General features: G+C 43.7%; 1 protein-coding gene across 2 annotated transcripts in view; it reads right to left on the bottom strand.

Annotated features, from left to right (window-relative positions):
* The window catches only part of LOC133142473 (gelsolin-like), a 32,117-nt gene extending 7,836 nt beyond the window's left edge, over positions 1–24,281 (bottom strand). The window contains exons 1-11 of one of the 2 annotated variants that reach the window (XM_061263714.1): positions 24,109–24,281; positions 8,130–8,323; positions 7,286–7,440; positions 6,848–7,009; positions 5,943–6,092; positions 5,033–5,122; positions 3,763–3,895; positions 3,237–3,541; positions 2,484–2,617; positions 2,086–2,176; positions 731–757 (exon numbers count right to left, since the gene is read on the bottom strand). In XM_061263714.1, the coding sequence (XP_061119698.1) occupies positions 731–757; positions 2,086–2,176; positions 2,484–2,617; positions 3,237–3,541; positions 3,763–3,895; positions 5,033–5,122; positions 5,943–6,092; positions 6,848–7,009; positions 7,286–7,440; positions 8,130–8,322 (1,440 nt within the window). In that variant the 5' untranslated portion in view covers position 8,323; positions 24,109–24,281. The remainder of the gene's footprint in view (positions 1–730; positions 758–2,085; positions 2,177–2,483; positions 2,618–3,236; positions 3,542–3,762; positions 3,896–5,032; positions 5,123–5,942; positions 6,093–6,847; positions 7,010–7,285; positions 7,441–8,129; positions 8,324–24,108) is intronic. The other variant, XM_061263715.1, reaches the window with a different exon arrangement.
* Between the last annotated feature and the right edge of the window lie 925 nt (positions 24,282–25,206).

Raw genomic sequence — 25,206 nt, 5'->3', positions numbered from 1 at the left:
TCGATAGTGGGAGTTGCAGCAATATGTGCTGATAGAACATATGATGTTTTGGATAAACATCCAAAATTGGGGAGATAAAGGTGGTTAAAAAAAAGAAAGGAGAAAGAAATGGAGGGATGGCACAGTGGGTTATCTTGTTAGGATATGGGACATCTACGGCACGGCGCAATGCATGATGGGAGCATGTCCAGACTGAGACGACACAGACGATGAGGTGGAGGTATGAGGGGCAGTGTGTGAATGTGAGCACTGTGGTGTAAATGCAATGCATTTACCGCAGATATGCGGGGGAAACTCCACCCAAAACAGATTGTGGAATATCCTGTTTGTCTAACAACTAGCCAGTAATAAGTGTCTGAGTATCTCCGATCCCGTCTTATCGGACAGACGGACACAATCACCGCTCAGTCTCAAACACTGAAACATCCCAGTTAAGGCAAAACATTCTCACAATGTTGCCGCCATGAGCCAATGCTATAACACTGAAAAAGACATTTCAGCAACACTGTGAGAACAGTGTGTTAGCTGGGATTTATCCATCGAGCCCACACTCCTTATCTATCTATCGGGGAGGTGGGCAGATGCCCAAAGCCAGCGAGGGTTAACCCGTCGTGCAGCACACTGCCCCTAGTGGTTGGGAGGTGAAGATGTGCAGGATGTGCATGCATGCCACAGCGGTGTTAACACCGCGGTTAACACACATGCAGATGTGGACCACAGAGAGAGGTACCTGTGTGGTGATTGGAGCACCAACAACCTGCAGGGAAGAGAAGCAGATGAAGGGCAGATGGGACAGAGCTGGAGGGTGTTAAACAGAGCTGGAGGACGGGGGTAGAGCAGGGGTATTAAAATAGAGCTGGGGGGGAGGGGTATTAAAACAGCTGGGGGGCAGACTGTGACACATCTGCTCATTGGCACCCCAGCAGAAGGGTTTACCCCTTTAATTCTTTATCAAACATCCACTACAACTGTTTACTACACTAAATCAAATCTAAAATATAAGGCTATCGATGTTATTATATACTATATCATTATAGTTTTCTGAATATTACCAACAACGTGTTGGCCACATATTTAGTACATGTAATGATTTATGGGAATATTTTTTAAAAATCAAAAAGGTGATTCCATGGTATTCGGAGTTGTGTGTCAGAGTCAGAGTGATAATGGCCGACACAGGGCCATAATGCAGGTAGATGCTCATTTTCCACCATTTTGTCAGCCATGTCAGCCTTAACAAGGGCTTTTTAGCTTTCAAAATAAGAGCGCTCTGGACTCATTCTTTTCTTTCTGACATTTTTAAAGAACCGGCTGCCAATTATTAATACACTTTTTCCATAACCTCTATAGGAAAGTAGCACTCCAGTTCTCCTCAAAAAGCAAGAGAGTCTTTAACAATATAGTTTTACATTTCCTGTGGGACTTTTCTGTGGGACCACTTCTGTGGCCCCTGATCTAAGTATCCAAACGAACATGGCACTGTTTAGTTTTAACAGGTGGATATGTCACACTCTGCCTTGACTTTGTTTACATAACCCAGGGACAGAGCAGGGGGTCTGGAGAGCCATGGACTGCAGGGGGGGATGGGGGATGGATGAAGGACAATGGACACCGCCACTGCAGAGTTGAGGTTATAAGCCAGTAAAAAGTAAATCAACAGAGTTGGTACTCTGCTGCTTTAACCCTTTGAAGAGCTTGAGTTTTTTATTTTAAATTTATTTAAACAATAAAAGTCAGTGTTCTGGAAAGCCATTGGTTTCAGTTACCCAGTAGTGCTCTTAAAGGGTTAAAGCTAGAAAGCGGTGAGGCGCATTGGACAGGTGCTGTTGGACAGATTCATAGCTGGTTCACAGCTGTATAAAGCTAACCAAGCCGATTCAAAAATAAAGAAATTAAAAATAAGGCTAAAAAAATACACCATTCCTGTGTGACAGGGACAACTGCAGGGGCGCCTGTTAGGTTTATATGCAGCGAGCTTGTGTCCTGGCCATGAGATCATGATACAGCAATGGATCAAAAGTAACAAGTCATAAAGGGGAAACAGAGATGCGGTCCTTTTATCTCCCCCGAAATTAGAAATATTACCTGCACTGGCCCCCCGCCGAGCTCTTCGTCCAGCTGAGCCGACAGAATCGCGCACGCCCCGACTTCGTCCTGGCTGGAGTCCATTCCCTGCCTGCACGGGAGAGACAATGATCTTCTGACTGAGAGTGGGGCTGGAAAGCAGTCAGGTGTGTGTTGGAAACTGAAACAGACACACTTATTCCAGCGCTCTTCCCCCTGGAGCACCTGATGGAGCCCTTACCACATGTAGATGATGTGTCCTGATGGAGCCCTTACCACATGTAGATGATGTGTCCCTGATGGAGCCCTTACCACATGTAGATGATGTGTCCCTGATGGAGCCCTTACCACATGTAGATGATGTCTCCCTGATGGAGCCCTTACCACATGTAGATGATGTGTCCTGATGCAGCCCTTACCACATGTAGATGATGTGTCCCTGGCGGCCTCCGTGGCGGTAGTTGTAGAGGATGATGTAACTGTCGCCCCCGTAGAACTGTCCATAGGTGGAGGGGTCCACGGGCACCTTGTCTGCCCCCTCGATGCGCCAGATCTGCAGGGACAGGCATACGGGTAAGTGTTGGGACAGGTGTACAGGTGAGTGTTGTACAGGTGGGTGTTGGGACAGGTGAGTGTTGGGATGGGGGTACAGGTGAGTGTTGGGACAGGTGTACCGGTGAATGTTGTACAGGTGAATGTTGGGGCGGGTGTATGAGATCTAAAGCCCATCCACACCAAGAACTATAACTATAACCGTAACTACAACCATAACCATAACTATAACCATAACCATAACTATAACAATAGCAATGTTATAGAAATAGCATCCACACTGCTGAACAATAACTCTCTGTAAATGCCATCTACCATTTTTCATGTGATGCCCTGTGAATTTGGTCGGATTGTGATTGGCCATCAGTGTTTATCCTTCAAACAGCCGGAGAAAAATTGCTCTTAAAGTGATCCCAGCGACTTGTCTTTATAGTTGTGGTGTGAACTCCACCATCCACTTGAGTTAGAACATATTCATAGTTATTGTTATAGTTCTCATTCTTGGTGTTGACCGGCCTTTGAAGTCCAGCTGCTGTATTTATCCAGGAGGTATTCACAGCAATCTGAGGCCCTACTGGCCCCTCACACCCCTCCTAGCGCCCCCCGTCGCCCAGCCTCACCTGCTTCTCGCCGTTCCCGTCATCCACCATCCCGTGCTGGGCCGCCATGGCGGGGGAGTCGTGCAGGGTGGAGGCGTCGAAGGGCACCTTCTCGATCTTGGCGATGCTGTTGGACACGTAGGCCACGCCCAGCCCCATCGTCTGGTCCATGTCGCGCCAGTTCTTGAAGAACTGCTTGAAGAGCGGCGTCTCGCCCATCTCGGGCAGGATCTGCACCTGCGTGTGTTTGGGGTAGCCCATCTTCTTTATGAAGTCCTCGCCCGCCTTCAGAGCCGCCTTCCTCTCCTCCATGTTGGCGTCCTTGCCTGCCAGGAAACAGGAAGTAGTCATCTTAGGAGATTGTGTGGAAAGGCGAAACAACAGGAAATATCACCTAAATCGCGTCCACTGTATCGCCACTGTATACAGGATGTGTATTGTTCCGTTTCTATGCATGGGCACTCAAGTGACTAAGAGTTTCCTGATTCATTTTATACCAAATGTGTTTTTAACCCTGTTTTTTTTCTCTACGTCTTCTCTTGCTGACCTTTCCAGACGAAGATCTTGCCATCGGAGCCGTGGTCCAGGATGAAGCAGTCGCTGGACTCCAGTGCACTCTGGGAGAACGGGTTCTCCGCTGCCACCAGGGCGATGGCCATCTCTCCACTGGCATTGGACACCTGAGGGAGGAGGAGGAGGAAGAGGAGGAGGAAGGATGCAGGAAGGTCAGGTACATTCAAACAGATGGAACCCAGACACTCTAACACTGGGGTGCCCAATACATTGATCGTGATCGACCAGCTGCTATTGAAAACTTACCGTTGTAATGTAACTTCTGTAGCTTCAAGAGTTACATTAAGCATGCCCATTCATGATATAGACACTATTGTGTAGTGACATGTTAATGTCCAATATTATGTGATGGTAACAGGATAACTTTTATATGGACCAGAGCATTCGAGGTGATGACACAATAAATCTCATCCATTTTAGCCAGGGAATTTTTACTTCCAGTGTCTGATGGATAATGCGGTTTTACATCTAAAGCGTGGAGTTTTCTTTGTCCAGGCATGATCCTGCTGTCATGATTTTACTTTCATGTGAATACTGGTAGGCCCGACTTGATTTTGGAAATGGTTCAACTACACACATGGTAGCCTACTGGAAAATGTAGTTAAGCTGCTAGCTCTGCCCAACCCTCGAGATATAGAGTAGTTTATGCAATGTTTTTTTTGCAATGTTTATGTTTTTTGTTTTTTTTTATGTTGGATTTGCTTAATACAATTATGGACAGTGGTTGCACACAATGGTGTATATGTCTTCAATTTAATGAGTTTGTCACAGCCTACTATATTTTGTGCAACCACTGTCCTACAATTAATTTATTTTTTAGTGTAGATTTGACAGTGAAAAGTAATTCAAAAATTTCACAAGTGTACCCTAAAAGTATGGTCGTATTCTCTTGTCCTCTGTGGGTACAAATGAGTATGTTTTCCAAGCAAAAAAGGTACATATTAATTATATATTGCTATCTAGGGGTGCAATTGTATGCACCTATAGAGCAAAAAGCATATGTACCTTTTTAGGCACTTTCTGTACCTTTATTTCTGAGAGTGCAGGGTGCCTGGTGGGTTGGTGTGGGTGGCACACCTGGCAACTCCAGTGTTGGGAGGACAAACACAAAATGGTGGACATTTTCTCTCAAAGATGGGATAAAAGCCTTAAGCATAAAACCACGGAACAAAGAGGTCTCTGTTTAGCTCTGCTCAGAGTGACAGATTCCACTCTGGATTCACCTCTGACCTCTGACATCATACCTTGTATAATTTTGCCATCTTCCTGTTGGATGCGTCGGCTTTGATGTCATCGGACACTCCCTCGGGCAGATCCGGCTTTGGTCCCAGAACCTGGGCGGGCAGCAGAGCTAACGTTCAGACACTAACACAGCAGAGAGAATAACTTTCTAATTTCACATTCTGCTTTGGCCTCAACACCGATATATTAATACAAAAACAGTGCTATTGTTTAACATTACTACATTCCCAAATATATGCTAAAATATGCTAATGCATTAGCAGGGGGTTGATCCAGCTAAAGCACGAGGCACACAATCAAATGCTGACTGTCGGTATTGACTGTGGCCGGCAGTCCTGTGGAACAGACCTGGCCAGTCTGTTGCCAGGAGACCGTTGTAGTCCACAGGGGGTACTCCAGCTCATTACACTACAGAGGCTCAACCGGTTGCCTGTAGTCTGTTTGTGTCGGCTGTGCATCACCACTGCAGACTGCAGTTGCGACTGCGCAGCTCAGCTGGTGGAATACAGAGTGACTTGACTGGGACCTGGGAGGTAGCCACAGTAAGATCTGTGCAGCTCTTCGGCCACATTGCTCCAGGGGGGATTGGCCCCTACTTAGTCAAATCAACTGTAAGGTTGTAATTACAGTTGATTATGTAATTACCAGGACGGGCCTACAAACGTAGTTGGGCTTTCCACAAAGTACTACAGTACTACAGTACTACAGTACTGGGCCAAAAAGAAACTGAGAACTACTACCTTCTCTGAAAACCCGATTTGCACGTGGCAGTCCCTGAAAACATTTCATAAATACGGTTTCCTCAAAAAGGGATTTGTCTACATTACTGCAGCAGTGTCATAGTTGCTCTGTGACGCTGTTAGGAGAGGCGTTTTACGTGTCATAATCTCAGAGCTCCTGGAAAAAACTGACCTCCAGCATCTTCTCCCGCTCCGCGCCCTCGTCGCACACGTACACGCGGGCGCGACCGCTGCGCTCGTTGTCACGGATACCCTTGGCGACCTGCGTGGCCTTCAGCTTCTCGAAGCGGTTGCTCTTGGAGCCACACCACTGGAAGATCTCCTGTTGAGGTAGAGATTTGCATTTGGTCAGGCATTCAGTCAGTCTTGCTTTGCAATGTAGGATTGGCGGATGGATTCCCGCAGTAGTACTATCTCAAATGATGCAGTTGCTGAATTATTTTAATATATTTCAATAACAAAACATGCTTCTGTTTTTCACCAACAGTTCTGTAATTCAAAATGGAGTCTCTGCTCAAGAATAAGTTATGATATGAGGACTTGCATTTGTGCATAATGCATTGATGTGGGAGTGGTTTGAACCCCAGAGTTGGTAAAGCGGTCATGTGTTATTACAGACCAACTACTTGCTGATTGGCTCAAAAAAAGTGTTTTTGCGATTGACAGCACATGGTAGCCCCACCAATTAGACATGAAGCAGTAGGAAGTAGGAATTTGTAAAGAAAAACTTTCGTAGTTACAAAATTTATGTCAATAACAATTTATTCATAGAGCAGAATTTTTTTTGCAGTATGAATCATATCAGGTAAAAGCAAGGCGTGGTAATTACAAAGTAGCGTTGTGTGGGTACAAACTTTATAGCCCACACCTGTCCCTGATTGGGTGACAGGCAGACACATAGACATCATTACATATGTATGTAGTGTGAGAAAGGAAACCAAATGGTCTTTGTCAGTGATGTACAGGTATATTAATAAACTCCTGGTTCACGCCCATTAATCACTCTAGCTTTATTTCCAAACCCCCCTTGATAACTGAATGAGGTTGGTGACCATCCAGAAACATCATGTGACTCACGTTCCCGAGGTCCAGGATGAAGCAGTCTCCCTGATTGAAGTTGTCCCAGCTGACGGGCACCTCTGTTGCCCTGACAACACGGCGACCTTTCACCTGCAGCACGCGCTGCATAACGACCTCGTTGGTGACCACATGTCTGAATCCTGAAGCCACGCCCCCTTTCTGCAACAAAGCGCAACACACACACACAAAAAAAAGCTCAATTTTCGGTACTGACTTTATCGGCACATGTGCTAATCTTGACCCCTTTACTGCTCAAGCTAGGTTTTGAAACCGCTGGTAGCTGGTTGACCAGTTCAGACCAGCTCCCAGCTCAACATGGTTTAGCTGGTTGACCAGTTCAGACCAGCTCCCAGCTCAACATGGTTTGACCAGCTGAAGCTATGCTTTGAAACAGCTGGGAGAATGATCATAGTCCAGACCTGGGTCACTACCCACCATGTACTTGAGTCCAGATTTGAAGTAGCCCAGGAAGGATTTGGACTCGTAGCCCTGAACCTCGCGGTTCTGGATGGGTTTGCCCCCCAGGTAGTCGTCCATCTGAACAGTGAAGATGGCGGCCGCCCCGCTCTCATCCTGGGTACAGAAATCACCTGAAGAAGAACACACACCTGGTTATGTGTCTTATCAGGTCATGTGGTTAATCCGGGAGTAGAAACGTGCTCTTTGGACAATGATGGTTTGACCTTCCATTGTAAACTCACTGGAAGTTTCAGTTATTTTTGGTGAGCAGAAAGGTCTGTGCAACAATGGAAAAACAATATGGCCAAATGTAAGTACAATCTCAAAGGTAAAGGTATGAAAACTACCTACGAAGGCACAAATACGTTTATGTTGGGGCTGTACCCTACAGAATAGGTGCATAAAATTGCACCCCTAGCCAGCAACATAAAACGAATTGGTCCTTTCTTTATAGCTCTTTTACTTGGAACACTCATTTGTACCCAAAGAGAAGAATACTGTACTTTCAGGGTACATTTGGTCAAATTTGATCCTTGAATAACAAAAATGTACCTCCACTGTCACTTTGTTTCTGAGAGTGTAGTGTAGAAGGTTATAGCAAAACTTACACTTTTCAGACTTCTCAAGACTGTAGCTTACGTTTACTGTTTAACATCTACCTAACTTCTACCTCAGAGTGACTAAGGTACAGCCTTGACCAGTCTGAAAAGTGTTCTTTTTTTTCTGAAAGCCTGGTGAATTTTCCCCATTAGCTGGACAAAGCACGCCGAGGTAGGCCTCGCAGCCTCTGCCCAGTGACCCCTGACCCCCCCGTCCGTACCCAGCCAGAAGTGCAGGTCATACTGCAGGTTTCCTGAACGCTGTTTGATGGTGTTCAGGATGAGGTAGGCGTCGCCCGTGTAGAACCCTCCGTACAGGTTGGTTGGCACGGGAACCAGGTCCATCTTCTCGATCCTCCACACCTGGAGGCCTGGCTGCTGCCCAGCCTTCTCAAACTCTGCGTGGTACACCATCCTGCCCAAAAACAGGGGGGACACGGGTCAAACCTGGGACACTGCCCTGCACCAGCACCAGCACCAGCAAAACATCTCCAGTCCACTGACCTATTATGGACAATCTACTGTAAACTGTCGCCTGGTTTTATGGCAAAAGGGTCAAGAACTAAATATTTATCTCTGCATTGAACAGTATCCTGCTTTGGTTCCTACAAACATTCATTTTTGTCGGTTCTTGGTGGTTAAATGAGTTCTCCAACCCACAGGAATGTGTGGGCCCAAACCCCTGAAATGTGAGTTGTTTGCGCTCTGCGCTGTGACGGTCCCAGGCCAGCCCGGTGTGGGGTTTCCTCCTCGGCGCACGCAGGGGCACGGTCCTGCGACAGGAACAGGGCGGCAGCTGCTGCCGCCCCACAGCTGCACTATGCCAAGGCTGCTATTCGGGCGGAGCAGGACTCCAACAGCCCTGTGGCACAGCTTCATACCTCTAAGGGGTGTTTCTGCCATGTACACACACACACACACACACACAGACACGCGCACACACACACACCGTATCACAGGCCCTAGAACTCTGTGGCGCTGTGTTAAGTGCAGCTGAAGTGGCAGCTGGGTGGTACTGAGATTGCCGGGCACTTCAGGAGATGTTTGGCATTTTTAAGACGTGAGTAACTGGCTCTGATTGTGCACAGATTGTCTCATGCCATGGACACGGAGCTCTATGCTCTAAAAATGGAAAATAAATTAGAAAATGTAAACGAGAAAATGATTGGCGTCAGGTTGCGCTAAACGCACCAACACTGCCTGAATGTGTGTGCAAAAAGAAAGTCCCTGAATTAAATATTTGCTCAGGTTTCTTGGCTGCGGCTGAACTGATAAGACGTAACCTGTGCTTCATTTCCGTTCTGCAGGAGAGTTTCCGGACACATTCGACACACACGAAGCTTCCTGTACAAGATAGCCTTGTATATGCCATAGACTATAATGGCAGTTATATATAGATATTGTTGTTTCGTATTAGCTATTGTATTGTTGTACTTGGGGTATTTTAACTGTCAACCGTGGTATACTAGTTTGTAAGTTGATGTATACTTCAAGGGTTCAATTGTATCTGTATAACCACGCTAGGACTCGGTCCTCTTTACACTTGTTCCTGTGTTTGATCTGCACTTCATTGTACGTCGCTCTGGATAAGAGCGTCTGCTAAATGCCTTGTAATGTAATGTAATGTAATAACACAACCCGTTCCGTCGGTTAGAGAAAAAACTGGAAGAAATTAGTACTTTTTCCCCGCTTTTCCGTCTTTCGAATCCTTACATAATTACTGTAACAGTCCAGCATTCACCCAGATGCGTTCCAGGATGTAACCACTTCCAAGTTCCCAACAATAAACCCCATTCCAAATTGGAGTGAAACAACATTCCGGAACAGACCAATGTTCCGCATTCATGTTTCCCCGGGTACTATGAGGTTAAGACTCCATTTTGTGTTTGAAGTGAATCTTTCATTTCAGCATCTAGTATCATATTTGTTTTGTTGCTGTTGTTCTTGTTAATGTCCAGCCCACATTAAATAGAAACCCTTGTGACCTGCGTCCTCAGGGGGGGGAAGTGGTTTTATAAAGCAAGCTACTGTCTCCAGTAATTGCATAAGGCTGCTGTGTCTTTTAAACCAGGTATATTCCTCATGTAATGCTCCAAAGTGGGCCTGCAATAAGTCCAGGGTGTTGTTTTTTTTGCTTTGTGAAAGCCTGAGATTTCTGGAGTGCCAACAAAGAAGATTCACACAACTCGCAAAGAAATGTGAACCGAGATGAAATGAAACGCTGAAACACCCACAGTTAATGAGCAGCTAACAAATGAGGTGTCAAAGTATTCTGCTTACAATTCAGTCGCTATATTGACCTCATGGTACACACACCCTACATCATGTTTCACCCCTTTTTGGGGGGTAATTTGGAGTGACCAATGGTCTAGGCCTGCTCAACCGCACAGGGGAGTATAGCCATGTTAGCTCTCCTCTGAAAGGCCACAGGTAAGAAACTGTGCCAGGCCAATTATCACCGAGCTGTAGTTTAGTAATGTTGTCTCTTTTCCTACTGTACAAATGGATATGTCAAATGTAAGTCCTCTTCTGAATACCTGAATCACGCACCAGGTCCAGTCAACAAACCACTCAAATACTTTCATCAAACGTAATGCGCCAATCCCATCACATCAATGGATTTCAGCAAAACTACAACCTTCACAGTCAGTGTTTCTTTAAAACTGCCACCTATCTCCTAGAAAATATCCATAATTTGTAAAATCGAAAAAGCAACGGCTTGCAACAATTGACCCTCCTTCCCACTGTCCAACAATACCAGATAGATCTGAGCAGTAGAAACATCACATCCTACAAGATGCTAATTACCATTGAGACTGGCAGATTCAAAATTACCCAATGTTCCTACCACACCCCACAAAACTATCTCCAGGTAATCTGATTCTGTCCACCTGTTTACCCTTTATGGAAGAAAGTTACAACTGAACATGCTCTGATTCTAGAAAAAGACATGCATTTCATTTCAACACAACAGCCCAGTACACACAATTTCAACTCTGTTCACCATTTATAAGAAAACGGCACCACTTCCGTAGAATAATAAAAGTAAGAAAATAATAAAAACAAATGGCTCTCCATTATCTATGACACATTATCTTTACCTGTCTTCAGGTAACAGATCACTAAGGCGAACAGTTATACATTCACTTGCACAATCTGCATTTAACAAAAGTGCAATCCTGCTCTCTGTAGTGATCCTACATCTCTGCATTAGTGTATTACAGTATTATAATGAAGGCACTTGCAATATCTGAGTAATATTGATATCGATTGATAATCACTTAAAACAAACTCAACCTTTGATGCCCCACTGTTGTTGTACAGTAATTTAGAATGTCATGCATTAAAAGTAGCCTAATTATTATTCCTTCTTAACTCAGTGTCTGATCTACACTCTTAGAAAGATGGGGACTGAAAGGGTTCTTTGATTTGATCCCATAGGGGAACCCTTTTTAGTTCTTTATGGATCCCTCTGTCATCGGACGAAGAACCATTTTGCCCTTGATAGGGTTCTTCTATGGAATCGCAGGGTTCCCAGTGCTACCACTCTTTTAGAGTGTACTTGTGCCATGAAAGTGGAAACTTGCTTGCAGTTTGCATTTGTGCTATGACGTAAAACACGACAGAATCAGTATGGGCCTGTAGGGCATTTTACATAAGTGTGCCTCTCTGCAGACCCCCAGAAGGAAACAGACCAAAAGACAGTGCTCGTCAATACAGGGCTCCCATCATTGTGCTGCCTCTGCGCAATTCTGCCACCTCAGTGGAATGCTCCCAGAACTGATGAGTCGAAATAGCACTGTATAAACCATGGGTTTTCCACATACAGTGTTTGGTGTCTTTAGATAGCTAATGATGTGGGAAATAGTTTGGTGTCATTGGTGGTGTAGTACACTGGTTGCTGAATAAAGATCTTGTAGGAATAAACCACAGGTAATGCAAGTTACCTGTGAGTCAGCATCCAGCTGGAATACAAAGGTTAACCAGGTTTGTTGGACATACAGAGATAACATCAGCAGGACCATTGTTACCGCCATCTTGTGACTCATTATTTGATGATTTGTTGTTTCCCTGTAAACCCTGGGTATATAGAGGGGAATGTGGAAAGAGACTTGCTAATACGACCTCCTGCGCACCATTCGCGTATAGCCATTAATATTGCACCTTTCCACATAATTATATTTCTGCATTGCACATCGTTTAATAAATTGTATTAATTTGAACTTGCATCCTCTTGACTTACATCACTGCACACTTAGCAGTTTAGAGTCCTAACACACATAGACAACCTAGGATATCTGCACCCCGTAGTCACTCGCCTATACACCAGTACCGTCACAAGATACATACTAAGTGTATCATTGTAGGCTATACATGCCACAGGTACGTCCGCGTTTATACAAATAGATGGCGATCTTATAGAGCCACACTATTGGCGGACATTTGCAGTTCCTTTTGTCTTACTGTTAGAGCAGAGGAGCAGTTGAATTAACCCTGTTCCAGTAGCATTGGTCAGACTGCACGCGTTTCCTTCACTTCTCGGATACTTCCGCCTTTTGGTGTATTTGGGGTGTTTTCCTACAGGCCAAAATGACAAACCAAATGGTGGTTACAGAAATAGGCTCAGAATTTCCATATTTGCACCCTTGGTTTGCATATTTGTGGATTCCTTTATGTTTATACCATAACATATACAAAAATATTATTGACTAATATGGACAGATGTGATCCTACACAACTTGAGTTTTGTTTTCTCATACCTACCCACACTGCCCCCCCCCCCCCCTTAATAAAATGTGACTTCACCCTGCAGATAACGTTGACACGTCCTGTATATAAATCTAGGATGTGCTGTACCATTCAAACAACTGGCTTAAACATTAACCTTCTGAAACGGGAATGAAAGCATAATTTCTGACTGGAAAGGCTTAGGCCCACTCGTGAGTGATGTAACCATAAGCAAGATATTCATGTCCATTTGCAGAGTGCATATGGTTAGTCCTTAACCACAGACATTATGGTGAGTCAGGTCAGTGGCAGTAGTTTTGCAGTAATGACGTGGCTCCCACCTCCACATGGGCACTTCCTGTGGCACACCCCAGCACCCAGAGAGAGGAGAGAAGAGCAGCACGCTGGCACTGCAGAAACCAACACTTATTTCTGTTTGACTCATTTGAACATTTACTGATGATGGGGCAAGAAAATTTCATTCATCAAGCAAACTGTAACTCAAATCAAGCTAATAACTTTCTACTGGAGAGAGAAGAAAAATAATCTTTCAAGTTATTACAACTCTTGTGAAACTGAAATCTCCATAGGCCTTAAATCATTTCACCCCCTGGAGTTTAGATCACCAGCAAGGCGCTTACATGACAAATATCATCTGTGTAGGGACCGGAAACCATTGGGCCTTCAAGCTGTAGGGTATTTCACAACAACCAGACAGATTAGCAACTTCGCAAAAAACAAAATGGAGGCTAACAGAGAAGCCCAGAGCACCTCGACAAACAGCCAAAGTGGAGCACAAACCTGCACTTACAGTACAGTTTACAACCCATTTATAAAGAACAGGGCCAAACACTGTTGGGCTCCATCAGGTGAAATATGAACAGGAAGTAGTTTTCCAGTGGATGTGGATTTAGGTTGTGCGGTCATATTTCATATTGCAAAATATCCAAGTAGTTCCTGCTTTTGAAGAAGCTTTGCAATGAAAACATTTGATAATACGAAAGATAATCAAATAAACAGGGCAAGCTTTGTTTCATGTGCACTGTGCATGTTGTATTTCTAATTGAAATGCATTTAAAGTGAAACTTTAGCCTAATTACACACTCATTTTGAGCCTAATTACATGCTAATTGAGTACATACTGATTACAACCACGGATGCATTTCTACGGAAACTTCATCGACCAGCAGCCTTGATTCTTTTTTTTTCTCCTTTTTTTTATTTATTTCAGGCCCCTGTTAATTTACAGATCTTTATAATTATTACAATTTGTATTTTTAAGAAAACATAATGGCTGTACTGTGCTGCTTTAAACTGACACTCTGGATTGAATGCAGACTGCTCAACCTGCAGACGGGAGACAGGGGTATAAATAGGCTACAGGTCACATGACTTCAGCACATCATCTCATTCGCAGACAGGAAAATAAGGGTCCATTTCAGAACCCCTGTGATTGGCCCAGAATACCGCCACCCCCCAGGCCCCTAGCCAGCCCCCCCCTAAGAGAGACTCAGTCTCGCCAGGATCCTCCACAGCACCCCCACCGCCCCGCACCCGCTCACTCATTCTGGGCTGGGGACGGCTCCCCCCTCCCCGGCCTGGGTCATCTGATATGATGGGGGTACTGAACCAATTGATTTGCGGTGAAGCGCTTTCCCAGATGTTGCGTTACTGTAAACTACACCGACCAGGAATCACACAAATGCAACACATGCAAACAGTACAGACGCACAGACACACACACACTCCAACACACATACACACACACACACAGACACAAACAGCCACATACACACACACACACACACACAAATAGCCACATACAATCACAGACACACAGACACAAACAGCCACATACACACACACACACACACACACACACACACACACAAACAGCCACGTCCTACAGGCAATCAGAGCAGCATTCTCTCCAGGGCCTGTTTTACTGCAGGAGAAGTCAGCTGCTATGCATTCTGGGAGCTGAGAGCTGGAGTGCTTGCCTGCTTGAGCACAGTCTCTGTGGAGCTTCATTAAGCCTTCAGACCTCGCTGGGGTACTCCCAACACAACCGAGCGCTCAGATCCGAAAAGAACAGGGGCTCGTCAACCAGCCCAGGACAAGCACTGTTAAAAACAGCACCGCAAATTATTCTGTGTAAATGAAACTCCTAACACAGCATATATTAATCAGATTTACACTGCCAGGGTGGAGTTAACGCCACTGTGACATGGCGTGTTATCCGTCTGCAGCATTATACCTGAGACAAAGAAGCCATTTCCAAAAATACGACAGCAGCTGTTTACACAACTGCCCACGCCCCCCTCCACACCCAGTCCACGGTAATTACTGTTTGCAAAGCCAGTCGTCTGAATAATATCAGGCCTTGTCTTACAGTGACCTGGGCATTCGCTGTGCTTAACAGTGTTTCCCCAGATGACAAAATGCCCAAAGGTGGCAAGAACAAATCTTCCACAACAATATTAATTAATTCAGTCAGAGCAGACAGACTGTTCTCTGAGACGCGCAGATGTTTCTTAACGGAAACATGCATACAGTTTTGGATGCGAAATGAAACCACAATACCCTAATCTGAGATACATTCGAGGTTTTGTCAGCAGAAGCGGGTCTGTGCTTCTTTTTCAGCGAGTAAGCTGCACAGGTACAAAGCCCCATAAGTGTACCGTCAGCACAGCACCGCATGTATTCAGTATTACCATAGCTGACAGCCTCACCCAGCCATTAAAACAGTCACATTTTAACACACACAATCTATTGTGCAGCCCTGTATTTACTGGGCTAATTCAGCTCCAGTGCTTCGCTTGAGGGTGCATTGGGAGTGCCCCAACTGGGAATGAAGCCGGCAACCTCTGCAGCACAGCTGCTCCCTTGTCTTAATTCTGCACAATTCTCCATGTACGATTTGTCTAGTGTCCCTGTTTTCCATGCACTGAATGATAAACTCAAAGAGTTACGTCTGGATGTGTGAAATGTTTTTTTGTGAGATTGCTTCCTTTGTGTGGCGTGACATGAAACTGGAGCGACTTTGCCCTCAAGGCATCGTTACGGTTTATTTATGAATTAATTAAGATAGACCTTCCCTCCTGAACCTTCACAGCCAGGAGAGCAGAAACACTAATACTGATGGAGACTGCACCACTGTGTAGGGGGGGCAGGGTTGTATAGGGAGGGGCTGGACTAGGGGTTGGGGGGGGTATGACTCCTTTTTTCTGTCCCAAAAAAAAGGAGTTCCCCTTTGTCTTTGGAGGAAATCGTCACTGTCTTTTTTTGTTTCGTTTTTTTTAGATTCTGATTGCAACTCAGAGCAGACATTTTTAAACAACCCCCCCCCCCCCCCCCCTCCAGTTGAGCCACGTGTTCCCCTCCTAATCCTGCTCTCTGCTCAAACAAAGCAACGGAGCACTGGAGCACTTTTAACAGGAAGCAGTTGGCAGTTTACAGCACTGTAAAACGAGGAGAGAGCTAACAGGCTTGGTTGTTTGGCCCATCAGTGAGGAAGGATTAAGATTCAAAGTCCAAGCCGAACAGCGCTAGTTCCCTGGAAGAGTGTTTAATGGCTTGAGCTTCCTCTGTTAAAGACCTGACTCACTTTATTGATTGTATACAGGACAAGTTTATTTATTATATACGTGTTTAGTTTAATCCTGACTTCTGACTACAACACACTTAGCAGACCACTCTACAGTTGGGAGCTGTTGATTTGTTGTTTACTGTGTCTAATATTCTACAAGTGTGTACATGCACAGAAGAGACAATCACACAGGCATGACTCATCAATGAAGAACTTCATATCCCAGAATCATATATTAAAATGGCTGACATACCTGCTTGCCTGTAATTACTGGCTGGCAGGGAGTAATTGTTGGAGCACATCTGGTAGCTGCTCCAGTGACAGAGTAAGCGCCACCATTTTATGAGGAACAGTGTCCAAGGTGGGATTTCTTTATGGGATATTCAGGAGGAACAGTGTCCAAGGTGGGATTTCTTTATGGGATATTCAGGAGGAACAGTGTCCAAGGTGAGATTTCTTTATGGGATATTCAGGAGGAACAGTGTCCAAGGTGGGATTTCTTTATGGGATATTCAGGAGGAACAGTGTCCAAGGTGGGATTTCTTTATGGGATATTCAGGAGGAACAGTGTCCAAGGTGGGATTTCTTTATGGGATATTCAGGAGGAACAGTGTCCAAGGTGGGATTTCTTTATGGGATATTCAGGAGGAACAGTGTCCAAGGTGGGATTTCTTTATGGGATATTCAGGAGGAACAGTGTCCAAGGTGGGATTTCTTTATGGGATATTCAGGAGGAACAGTGTCCAAGGTGGGATTTCTTTATGGGATATTCAGGAGGAACAGTGTCCAAGGTGAGATTTCTTTATGGGATATTCAGGAGGAACAGTGTCCAAGGTGGGATTTCTTTATGGGATATTCAGGAGGAACAGTGTCCAAGGTGGGATTTCTTTATGGGATATTCAGGAGGAACAGTGTCTAAGGGGTGATTTCTTTATGGGATATCCAGGAGGAACAGTGTCCAAGGTGGGATTTATGGGATATCCAGGAGGAACAGTGTCTAAGGTGGGATTTATGGGATATCCAGGAGGAACAGTGTCTAAGGTGGGATTTATGGGATATCCAGGAGGAACAGTGTCTAAGGTGGGATTTATGGGATATCCAGGAGGAGTGAGTGATGCTGGACTGGACGTGGCAGAGACGGGGGCCGAGCACACTGTTCACCGACCTAAAGTCAGTGTTTGCGTTTCCTGTTCACTTCCAGCACTTAAGCCTCACACGGATACCCCAGAGGGTCAGTGAAAAAGAGAGCCTTAGGGCTAAGCAACCTGTACTCAACATGTTGGAAAGCCACACTCCCACGTGCTGGCGGGTTGCAATGGTATTTATGCACGGAAACCAAAAAATGACAAGTATTTTAGTCTTATATTGAGACTTTTTTGCTGAATTAGATTAAAATATTGCAAATGGGGTGATACAGTTTGATATAACAGTCAATTCAATATTTGCAAATGGAATAACAAAATTTCACTGTTGGAATATGGGAGGCAAGTCCACTACTTTGGTCAATCTACAACCCTTTCTAGCCCCCAATCCTGTGAAATTTACCTGTTTGATCAGTACCTCTCTGTTATATCCCCTACCCCCTCCCTCAGCCCCTTTCCCCACATTATGTTACCCCCCACCAGATCTAATCACCATCAAAGACGTACCTGCATTTATATTTCTACTGAAAATCATACGGAGGAATACAGTAAACTCTAAATTCTACATTCACTTGTCAAGCAAACATTAAAGTGTAAAGTTAATATTTTCTAATTGAGAGAAGAAGAAAAAATACTTATTCCAACACTAAAATGCTTGTCACTTGCAGTGTGATTGGTTCAGTGAAATGGTGCTTCAGGCTTGATGCAACACTCAACACTGAGCACAGTGCTCCACACAGTGCTGAACGCAGTACTCATCGTCACACTGAACGCAGTACTCATCGTCACACTGAACGCAGCCGAGCACTCAGTCCTGGCATCCGTTTCTCTGGCTCCACACTAAACACATCTGAACAGCCTGATATTCTGTCCAATATTTTAACAACCTGCTCTAATCACTGCAAAGGCTGTGACAATGACTCCTACACATGCAACTATGCCCAAAGCACAATAATGTTATTTTTAAACAAGCACCACCCAAATACTGTATACAATACAACAGGCTACAGTATAAAGTACTTTATCCTCACTGGAGAAATATATTCTTGAGTAGTATTTCAAATAACGGCTCTACTCTCCAAGTTTCAAATAGAATGATATCAATTGTAGCACTCCAGCCACTCAGGGAAAGCTGGAATTACCCTTTTCTGTTAGCATGGATTTGTCAGCAGTTGTATTGACTGATATTCCACTTATCACATCTGTCTGCGAGTTTCACATTAAAGATTCTGTTACACTCTGAAAAATGGTTCCAAAAGCAACCCTTTTATTCCATAGAAGAACCCTATCAAGTTGCAGGGTTCTTTGTCAAGCGAAATGGTTCTTTTTCTGGGAGCTTTCCACCTACGACAGAGCAACCTGGAAGAACTGAAAGCGTTCCTCTTTAGAGACTGTGAGAATCAGTTCTCTATGAGAATGTAGATGAAGTCTTACATTAAAGTACTGGAGCATCTTACATTTGCGCAAAACAACCATCAAGGTTTGTTTGTACAGACTTGTCAGTAAGTGTCTAAATAAGAGTCTAAAGGGGGAAATGTGGAGTAACCGTTACAGCTCCTTTAAAACTCTGAGACAAATGCCTAAGGCATGCAGACAGGACTATCGACAATGTCAAGCAGGCCCTGACTCGCCCTGCTCAATAAAAGAGCCCACAGTTCCCATTTCAAAGGAAGTGGTGTAGGACCCGATATCCTGATCAAATTCCCCAACTGGCCAATTAAATCTGGCCACCTAATCACCCGCCTTGAAGGTGATTGGATATGCCAGCCTTTTAAAGATCCCTCCCACACCCTTTCACTACTTCACCACGGCCAAAGAGACCTGGAAATGGAGGTTACCATTTCTGATTAAATAAAGTTGTGGAAAAATACAGATGCTGTGGCAGGACCTGAAATGAGTAGTTCATGATTGAAAACAGACCATTTTGTCTGGATTTCTGCAAATAAGAGTGAGGTACAATGCCTCCACAGTGATGTGAAAGACTGCAATGAAATTGGCTGCAATTATTTCTGCTAAAGGTGGTGCAATCAGTTACTTTTCACAGGGAAATGAAATAATAATTGAAAAAATGTGTCATGTTTACTCAGGTTCCCTTTGTCTAATACTACATTTTGGCCAAATATATATATTTTCTAAACATTCATTGTGAAAAATATGCAATAATTTAGGGGGCAAAAAAGCGTTTTTATGGTGCTGTAATAAAAACAAACACAATTACTGCATCAACATATCGCAGAAATACAGTGGAGAGGATGTGCAAAATCCATGCAGTCCCTGTTGCTGGACAAATGAAAAACTTTTTTTCAAAAGGCATTTTTCAACCTTGGACAGGATGGCACAAAGTGAGTCAGAGCAGGAAATTAGTCACTGGGTGTTGTAGTATAGGCCCTAAGTTTATACTGGACATTTTAAGGGGGTTTGTGGATCATTCATAATAACTTCTCCCTTCTAACATGTCCACTCCTCATATACACTCTCACTTTATTAGGAACACCTGTACACATACTTATTCATGCAATTATATAATCAGCCAATCGTGTGGCAGCAGTGCAATGCATACAATCATGCTGATATGATGTCAGGAGCTTCAGTTAATGTTCACATTAACCATCAGAATGGGGGAAAAAATGTGATCTCAGTTATTTTCTCAGCTGGTTTCATTATTTATTTAACAGCTGATCTCCAGGGACAATTGTGTACAATTGTGGCGAGCAGAAAAGCATCTCAGAATGCACAACATGTTGAACGTTGAGGCTGATGGGTTTCGACAGCAGAAGACCATGTCGAGTTCCACTTCTGTCAGCCAAGAACAGAAAGCTGCAGGCTGGTGGCGGTGGTATAATGGTGTGGGGAATGTTTTCTTGGCACACTTTGGGCCAGTTAATACCAATCAATCGTCACTTGAATGCCATAGCTTATTTGAGTATTGTTGCTGACCATGTGCATCCCTTTATGGCTACAATGTACACTTCTTCGAATGGCTACTTTGAGCAGGATAATGCACCAAGTCACACAGCAAAAATCGTCTCAAACTGGTATCATGAACATGGCAACATGACAGGGGCGACATGGCTCAGGCAGTAAGAGCAGTCGTCTGGCAGGTTGCCGGTTCGATCCCACGCCCGGGCTGTGTTGAAGTGTCCCTGAGCAAGACACCTAACCCCCAAATGCTCCTGACAAGCAGGTCGGTGTCTTGCATGGCAGCCAATTGCCGTCGGTGTGTGAGTGTGTGTACTCGGAGAACCCTCCGTTCTGCCACTTTTTGCCGTCTGGCACCTCCCCCTCGCCACACCTGCACTTCACGCTCACGACTGCTGTCTGTCCTGGTCCCACGGTGGTGGAATGACCTCCCGGTGGATGTCAGAACGGCAGATTCTCTGACCTCCTTCAAGCGCAGACTGAAGACCCATCTCTTCAGGCTACACCTTTCCCTCCCCAACTCACAATCACCGTGATTAGCCTGAGACCGTAATGGCACTTATGTATAGATATCGTTACTTGTAGAGGTATTGTTGTTTTTATTGGCTGTTGTATTGTTGTATTCTAGCTGCCAACTGTGGTATGCTAGTTTGAAAGTTGATTGTACTCTTCAAGGGTTCTGAATTTCTGTATGTTTATACTAGGACTCGGAACTGTACTGTCCTCCCAGGTCCACTTTTGCACTTGTTCTTGTGTTTGATTTGCACTTTGTTGTACGTCGCTCTGGATAAGAGCGTCTGCTAAATGCCACGTAATGTAATGTAATGTAATGAATGGGTGAATGTGAAGCATCAATTGTACAGCGCTTTGGATAAAGGCGCTATATAAAATGCCAACCATGTTCTTCAGTGGCCTACCCAGTCACTGGATCTCAATCCAATAGAAAGCCTTTGGGATCTGGTAGAATAGGAGATTCGCAGCATGAATGTGCAGCTGACAAATCCGCAGAAACTGCACGATGCAATCATGTCAACATGGAACAGAATCTCAAAGGAATGTTCTCAACATATTGTGGAATCCATGCCACAAATAATTGAGCAAAGGGAGGCCCTACACAGTATTAGTATAGTGTTCCTAATAAAGTGCTCCATGAATGTATGTCACTGACACTTCTCTTTTTCATCCATGAGTTTGAATGTACTTTTATATTTGTATTGTTTACATGAATATTTGAGGTACTTAGCTGAGGCATTCAGAGGAAGCCCCCAGAGGGTGTGTTAGCATTACACTATGTTATCCGTGCAAACATGCAGGGTTTCTGCTCACCCTAAAAACTATGATTCTCTTTTTTAGACTTTTCATTACATCACTACAAAGACTGAAAATGTTAAATGTTTAGTTTTTTTATTCCTTTCCATGGAAACTAAGCTTGAATTCAATTACATCCCCAATTTTCCTCTTCACTCCTCACCAACTGCATAGTTTAGTCTGCGGCAACACTTCTGTATTTGGTTCGACACGTAATCAGTTGAATGCCTCTAGAAAACTGTGCTCATCACGCATTCTCTTCCTGAAACGCTGTCTCGAGATGGGTCTATATTTAGAGCTGCCAGTGTTTAGAGTTGTGTGCGTTTCCATGGCGATTAGGATGTAAATATTAGTCGGGGAATGCCCAGTATTCGTTGAAGACTATGTTCATGCCACACCCAGTTTGGATGAAAACTTAATAGGCCTTCCAATAGGTTGGTTCATTGTATCATAATCTAATTAGGATGCCATAGCCTAATGAATGCAAATAGATTGGTGTGGCCCTCACAGTCAGTTTAATCCCTTAGATCTCACCGGCCCATTTTTGGATTCATTCCCTTTTTCAAGGTGCAATTTTCCATCACGATGGTAACAATATATACCATTTGAAAGAGTTAAAACTCACAGTTCTATCTGTATATTTTCAAGATGCCATTGCTTTAGCAACAACAGTTCCTTATTTTGTAACATGTGGGTGGCAAAAAATTGTGGGGGGACCTCAAGTTCTCTGTGTTTTGGAAATCCACAGACTACACTACTCAAGGCAATGTAAATGTCCTTTTCTCAACAAGGGTCAAGCAATTGAATATGCATAATGGTAAATGGTTGCCATTTATATAGCGCCTTATACAAAGCGCTGTACAATTGATGTTTCTCATTCACCCATTCATACACACACCAACGGTGATTGGCTGCCATGCAAGGCGCAATTTCTATTTATGTTTCTAAGAAGCCACAATAGTCTGTATCCGCTCAAAAACATAAAATATTTTTAGTTAGAAAAAAGCCACTTCCACTGTGTTTTTGTGCTTCTGTAAATTTCAGTAATATTTAGAGTTGCTAATTCTGACTCTTAGAAAACAAACCCCAAAGGGTTATCTTTCAGAAGAGACTGGGATGATGCCTGTAGTCAAAAGGGTTCAAGAGAAACCCTTTTATTTTGGGTAGGCTATGTCATTTTCAAGCTTGTGTTAAGAAAAGGGGGTTACTTAAGGGGTTAATCGACTTAAGTTCGAGTCTGATGTCGGTTTTCTTGTGACACGAGTCGTTTTTACCGCGCCCTTTCGCAAAACATCTTGTCTGTGATCAAAATGAATATAGTATGTGCAGTTACTGTTGAGTCATGACCGAAATAGCCTCCCGTGAGCTTTGAAGTTAGAACTTTGGCCTTTACTGTATCTTAAGTGTACATGCAAGTTGAGGAGAAATAATCGTTAGGCGACAGTGTTTGGCTACTTAATATTGAGCAAAAAGCTTTAACATGTTTGCAAATAAATAAACACATCAAATTGTATTGATTCTGTGCTGTGCTTACGTGGCGTAGGCGACAGATTTCAATGAACAATGTATTGGGCTATTTCTGCACTATTGCCCTTTATGCTCAGTATGGAATTGCTCGTGGTTCTAAAGCGTTGCATCCCTAGCCTACAGTCCACAGGCTTCAATTTGCCAATGATGGGTCATTTCGGTGAGTGGGGTAAAGATCGGTGCTGTGGCATTCCAGATCGTAGGGACGCGTTGTCACAACAGGCATTATGTCAGATTATAAATCGAAAATTAACAAGCATAAACAAATTATTACGGTTTGTACATTTTGTGAACCACTAATCCGTTATGCAGTGGAAAAGCTACCTGGAAACGTTTTACATGTAGGCCTAATATGGCCTAAGTGTGTCACCTTAACTGCTTATTCTCTTCCGTTTCGATTCTTTCCAGTCCTTGTAAGGCAATTTTCCCATATTCGCTTTCAAATCGTTTTCCAGAACGAGTTTACGAAAGAACGTAGTAGGCTGAACGGCAAATCAGTTCAGATGTCTCCTGCACGGGGATCTATCGATAAGCCGCCCGGACTGCTAGAATAACCGCAAACCTCATTATGAACATCTTAAGTAAATCATAATTTGATAGCGACAATGAATATTAAAGCGGGTGTCGGGGTGTGGAAGAAAACTGACCGAAAAGTAAGAAACTAGCCCATCGTCCAATAGGCTACATGCAGGCGAAAACTTGCAAAAGTGTAAGGTAAAGTCGGACTCAAACTCGCTAATCTGTGATGGCTAGGAGGGTATGAATTAAAATAAAACAATTCGACAAATATCCTTGCGAAATCTATTAAAACATAACAGATGTAACGGGACGAAGAAACCAATTAAACTGGTACCCTTGATCCCTTGGCACTAGCTGATTCTGCAAAATGATAGAATAAAGAAGCGCCGTACTAAACGCCACAGGAGCTATGCGTGTACATTAGCTAATACATTTGAATAGCGGACTTTTTCTAGACGCCATCCTTACCTGGCGCTGGTACGATTATAATATTTCGGGGTCCGTCCGCTAAAAATCTGTTCTTCCCAGAGAGATCTTTGTTGGGTGGTGTCTGTCGCTTGGGTAGGACGTTTTTATGCGCTAGGGCTGGGACAACTCCCCTCTGAGTCAGACAGATCTCTGACTGAGCTGACCGGAGTAAGCGCAAGCCACGGAGAGAACAGGGGTAGTGTTGGATCCCTCCCTCTCTACACGGCCGGTCTCGTGTCCCCCCTGCAGCCAGAGTACCGGTATAGCAAGGTGGTCCGCTTGACACACCACTCCAAAGTGCAGAAAAAGCCTGATGACTAAACTATATATATAGCCTACACACATTACCTTTTTGTAAATGTAATAGTTTATGGGCTATTTAAATGGTTAATGAATGTGCAACGTCATAAATATTTATCCAGTTGAAATATGCCATGTACAAAATAAATATATTTAAAATATAGTTTAATGTGTAGGCTAGCATATTTCAGATCAAATGTTAAAAATTGTGTATAAATTGACTGCTTCATGTATTCATAAATAGGCTAGCCTACACATTAAAATGTATGCATTTATCAAACATATTCCTTATTCAAAGTATTTCTCAAAATGCAATGCAAATTCATGTAAATGTATTGTGAAATAGGCCTACACATTTTCAATGTGTAAATACATTAGGAAAGCTATTTAGACTCATTTGATAAATGCAATGAAAATATATACATAATATATAATATATGCATTAGAAATACATATTCAAATGTGCCTATAGCCTAGCTTTTGTTGTTTGTTGTTTTTGACATGAATAGACATCAATTACAATTTAATTAGCCATCACTCAACAGTCTTCCATTTGTTTGATGAAGATTTATGATTTAAAATATAGGCTATGTGAGCAGTCTCTGACACACAAGCAAAGTTCCCCTTAGTCATCCTGGTACATACTGTTGTGCTTGTGATACATTTTGAAGCATTGGGTTGCCAATGTGATGTTGGCGTACAACAGAAGCCGATATAGTCTGATTTAATTTTTGCCCATTAGAACTATGTTTCGGAATTACAGTAGTTATCATTATTTTTGCCAATGTGTTATGTTAG

Source organism: Conger conger, chromosome 12 (genome assembly GCF_963514075.1).
Source record: "Conger conger chromosome 12, fConCon1.1, whole genome shotgun sequence".
In the NCBI taxonomy this organism is placed as follows: domain Eukaryota; kingdom Metazoa; phylum Chordata; class Actinopteri; order Anguilliformes; family Congridae; genus Conger; species Conger conger.
Note: the sequence above shows the minus strand (reverse complement) of the source record. Positions and strands in the feature narration are given on the sequence as shown.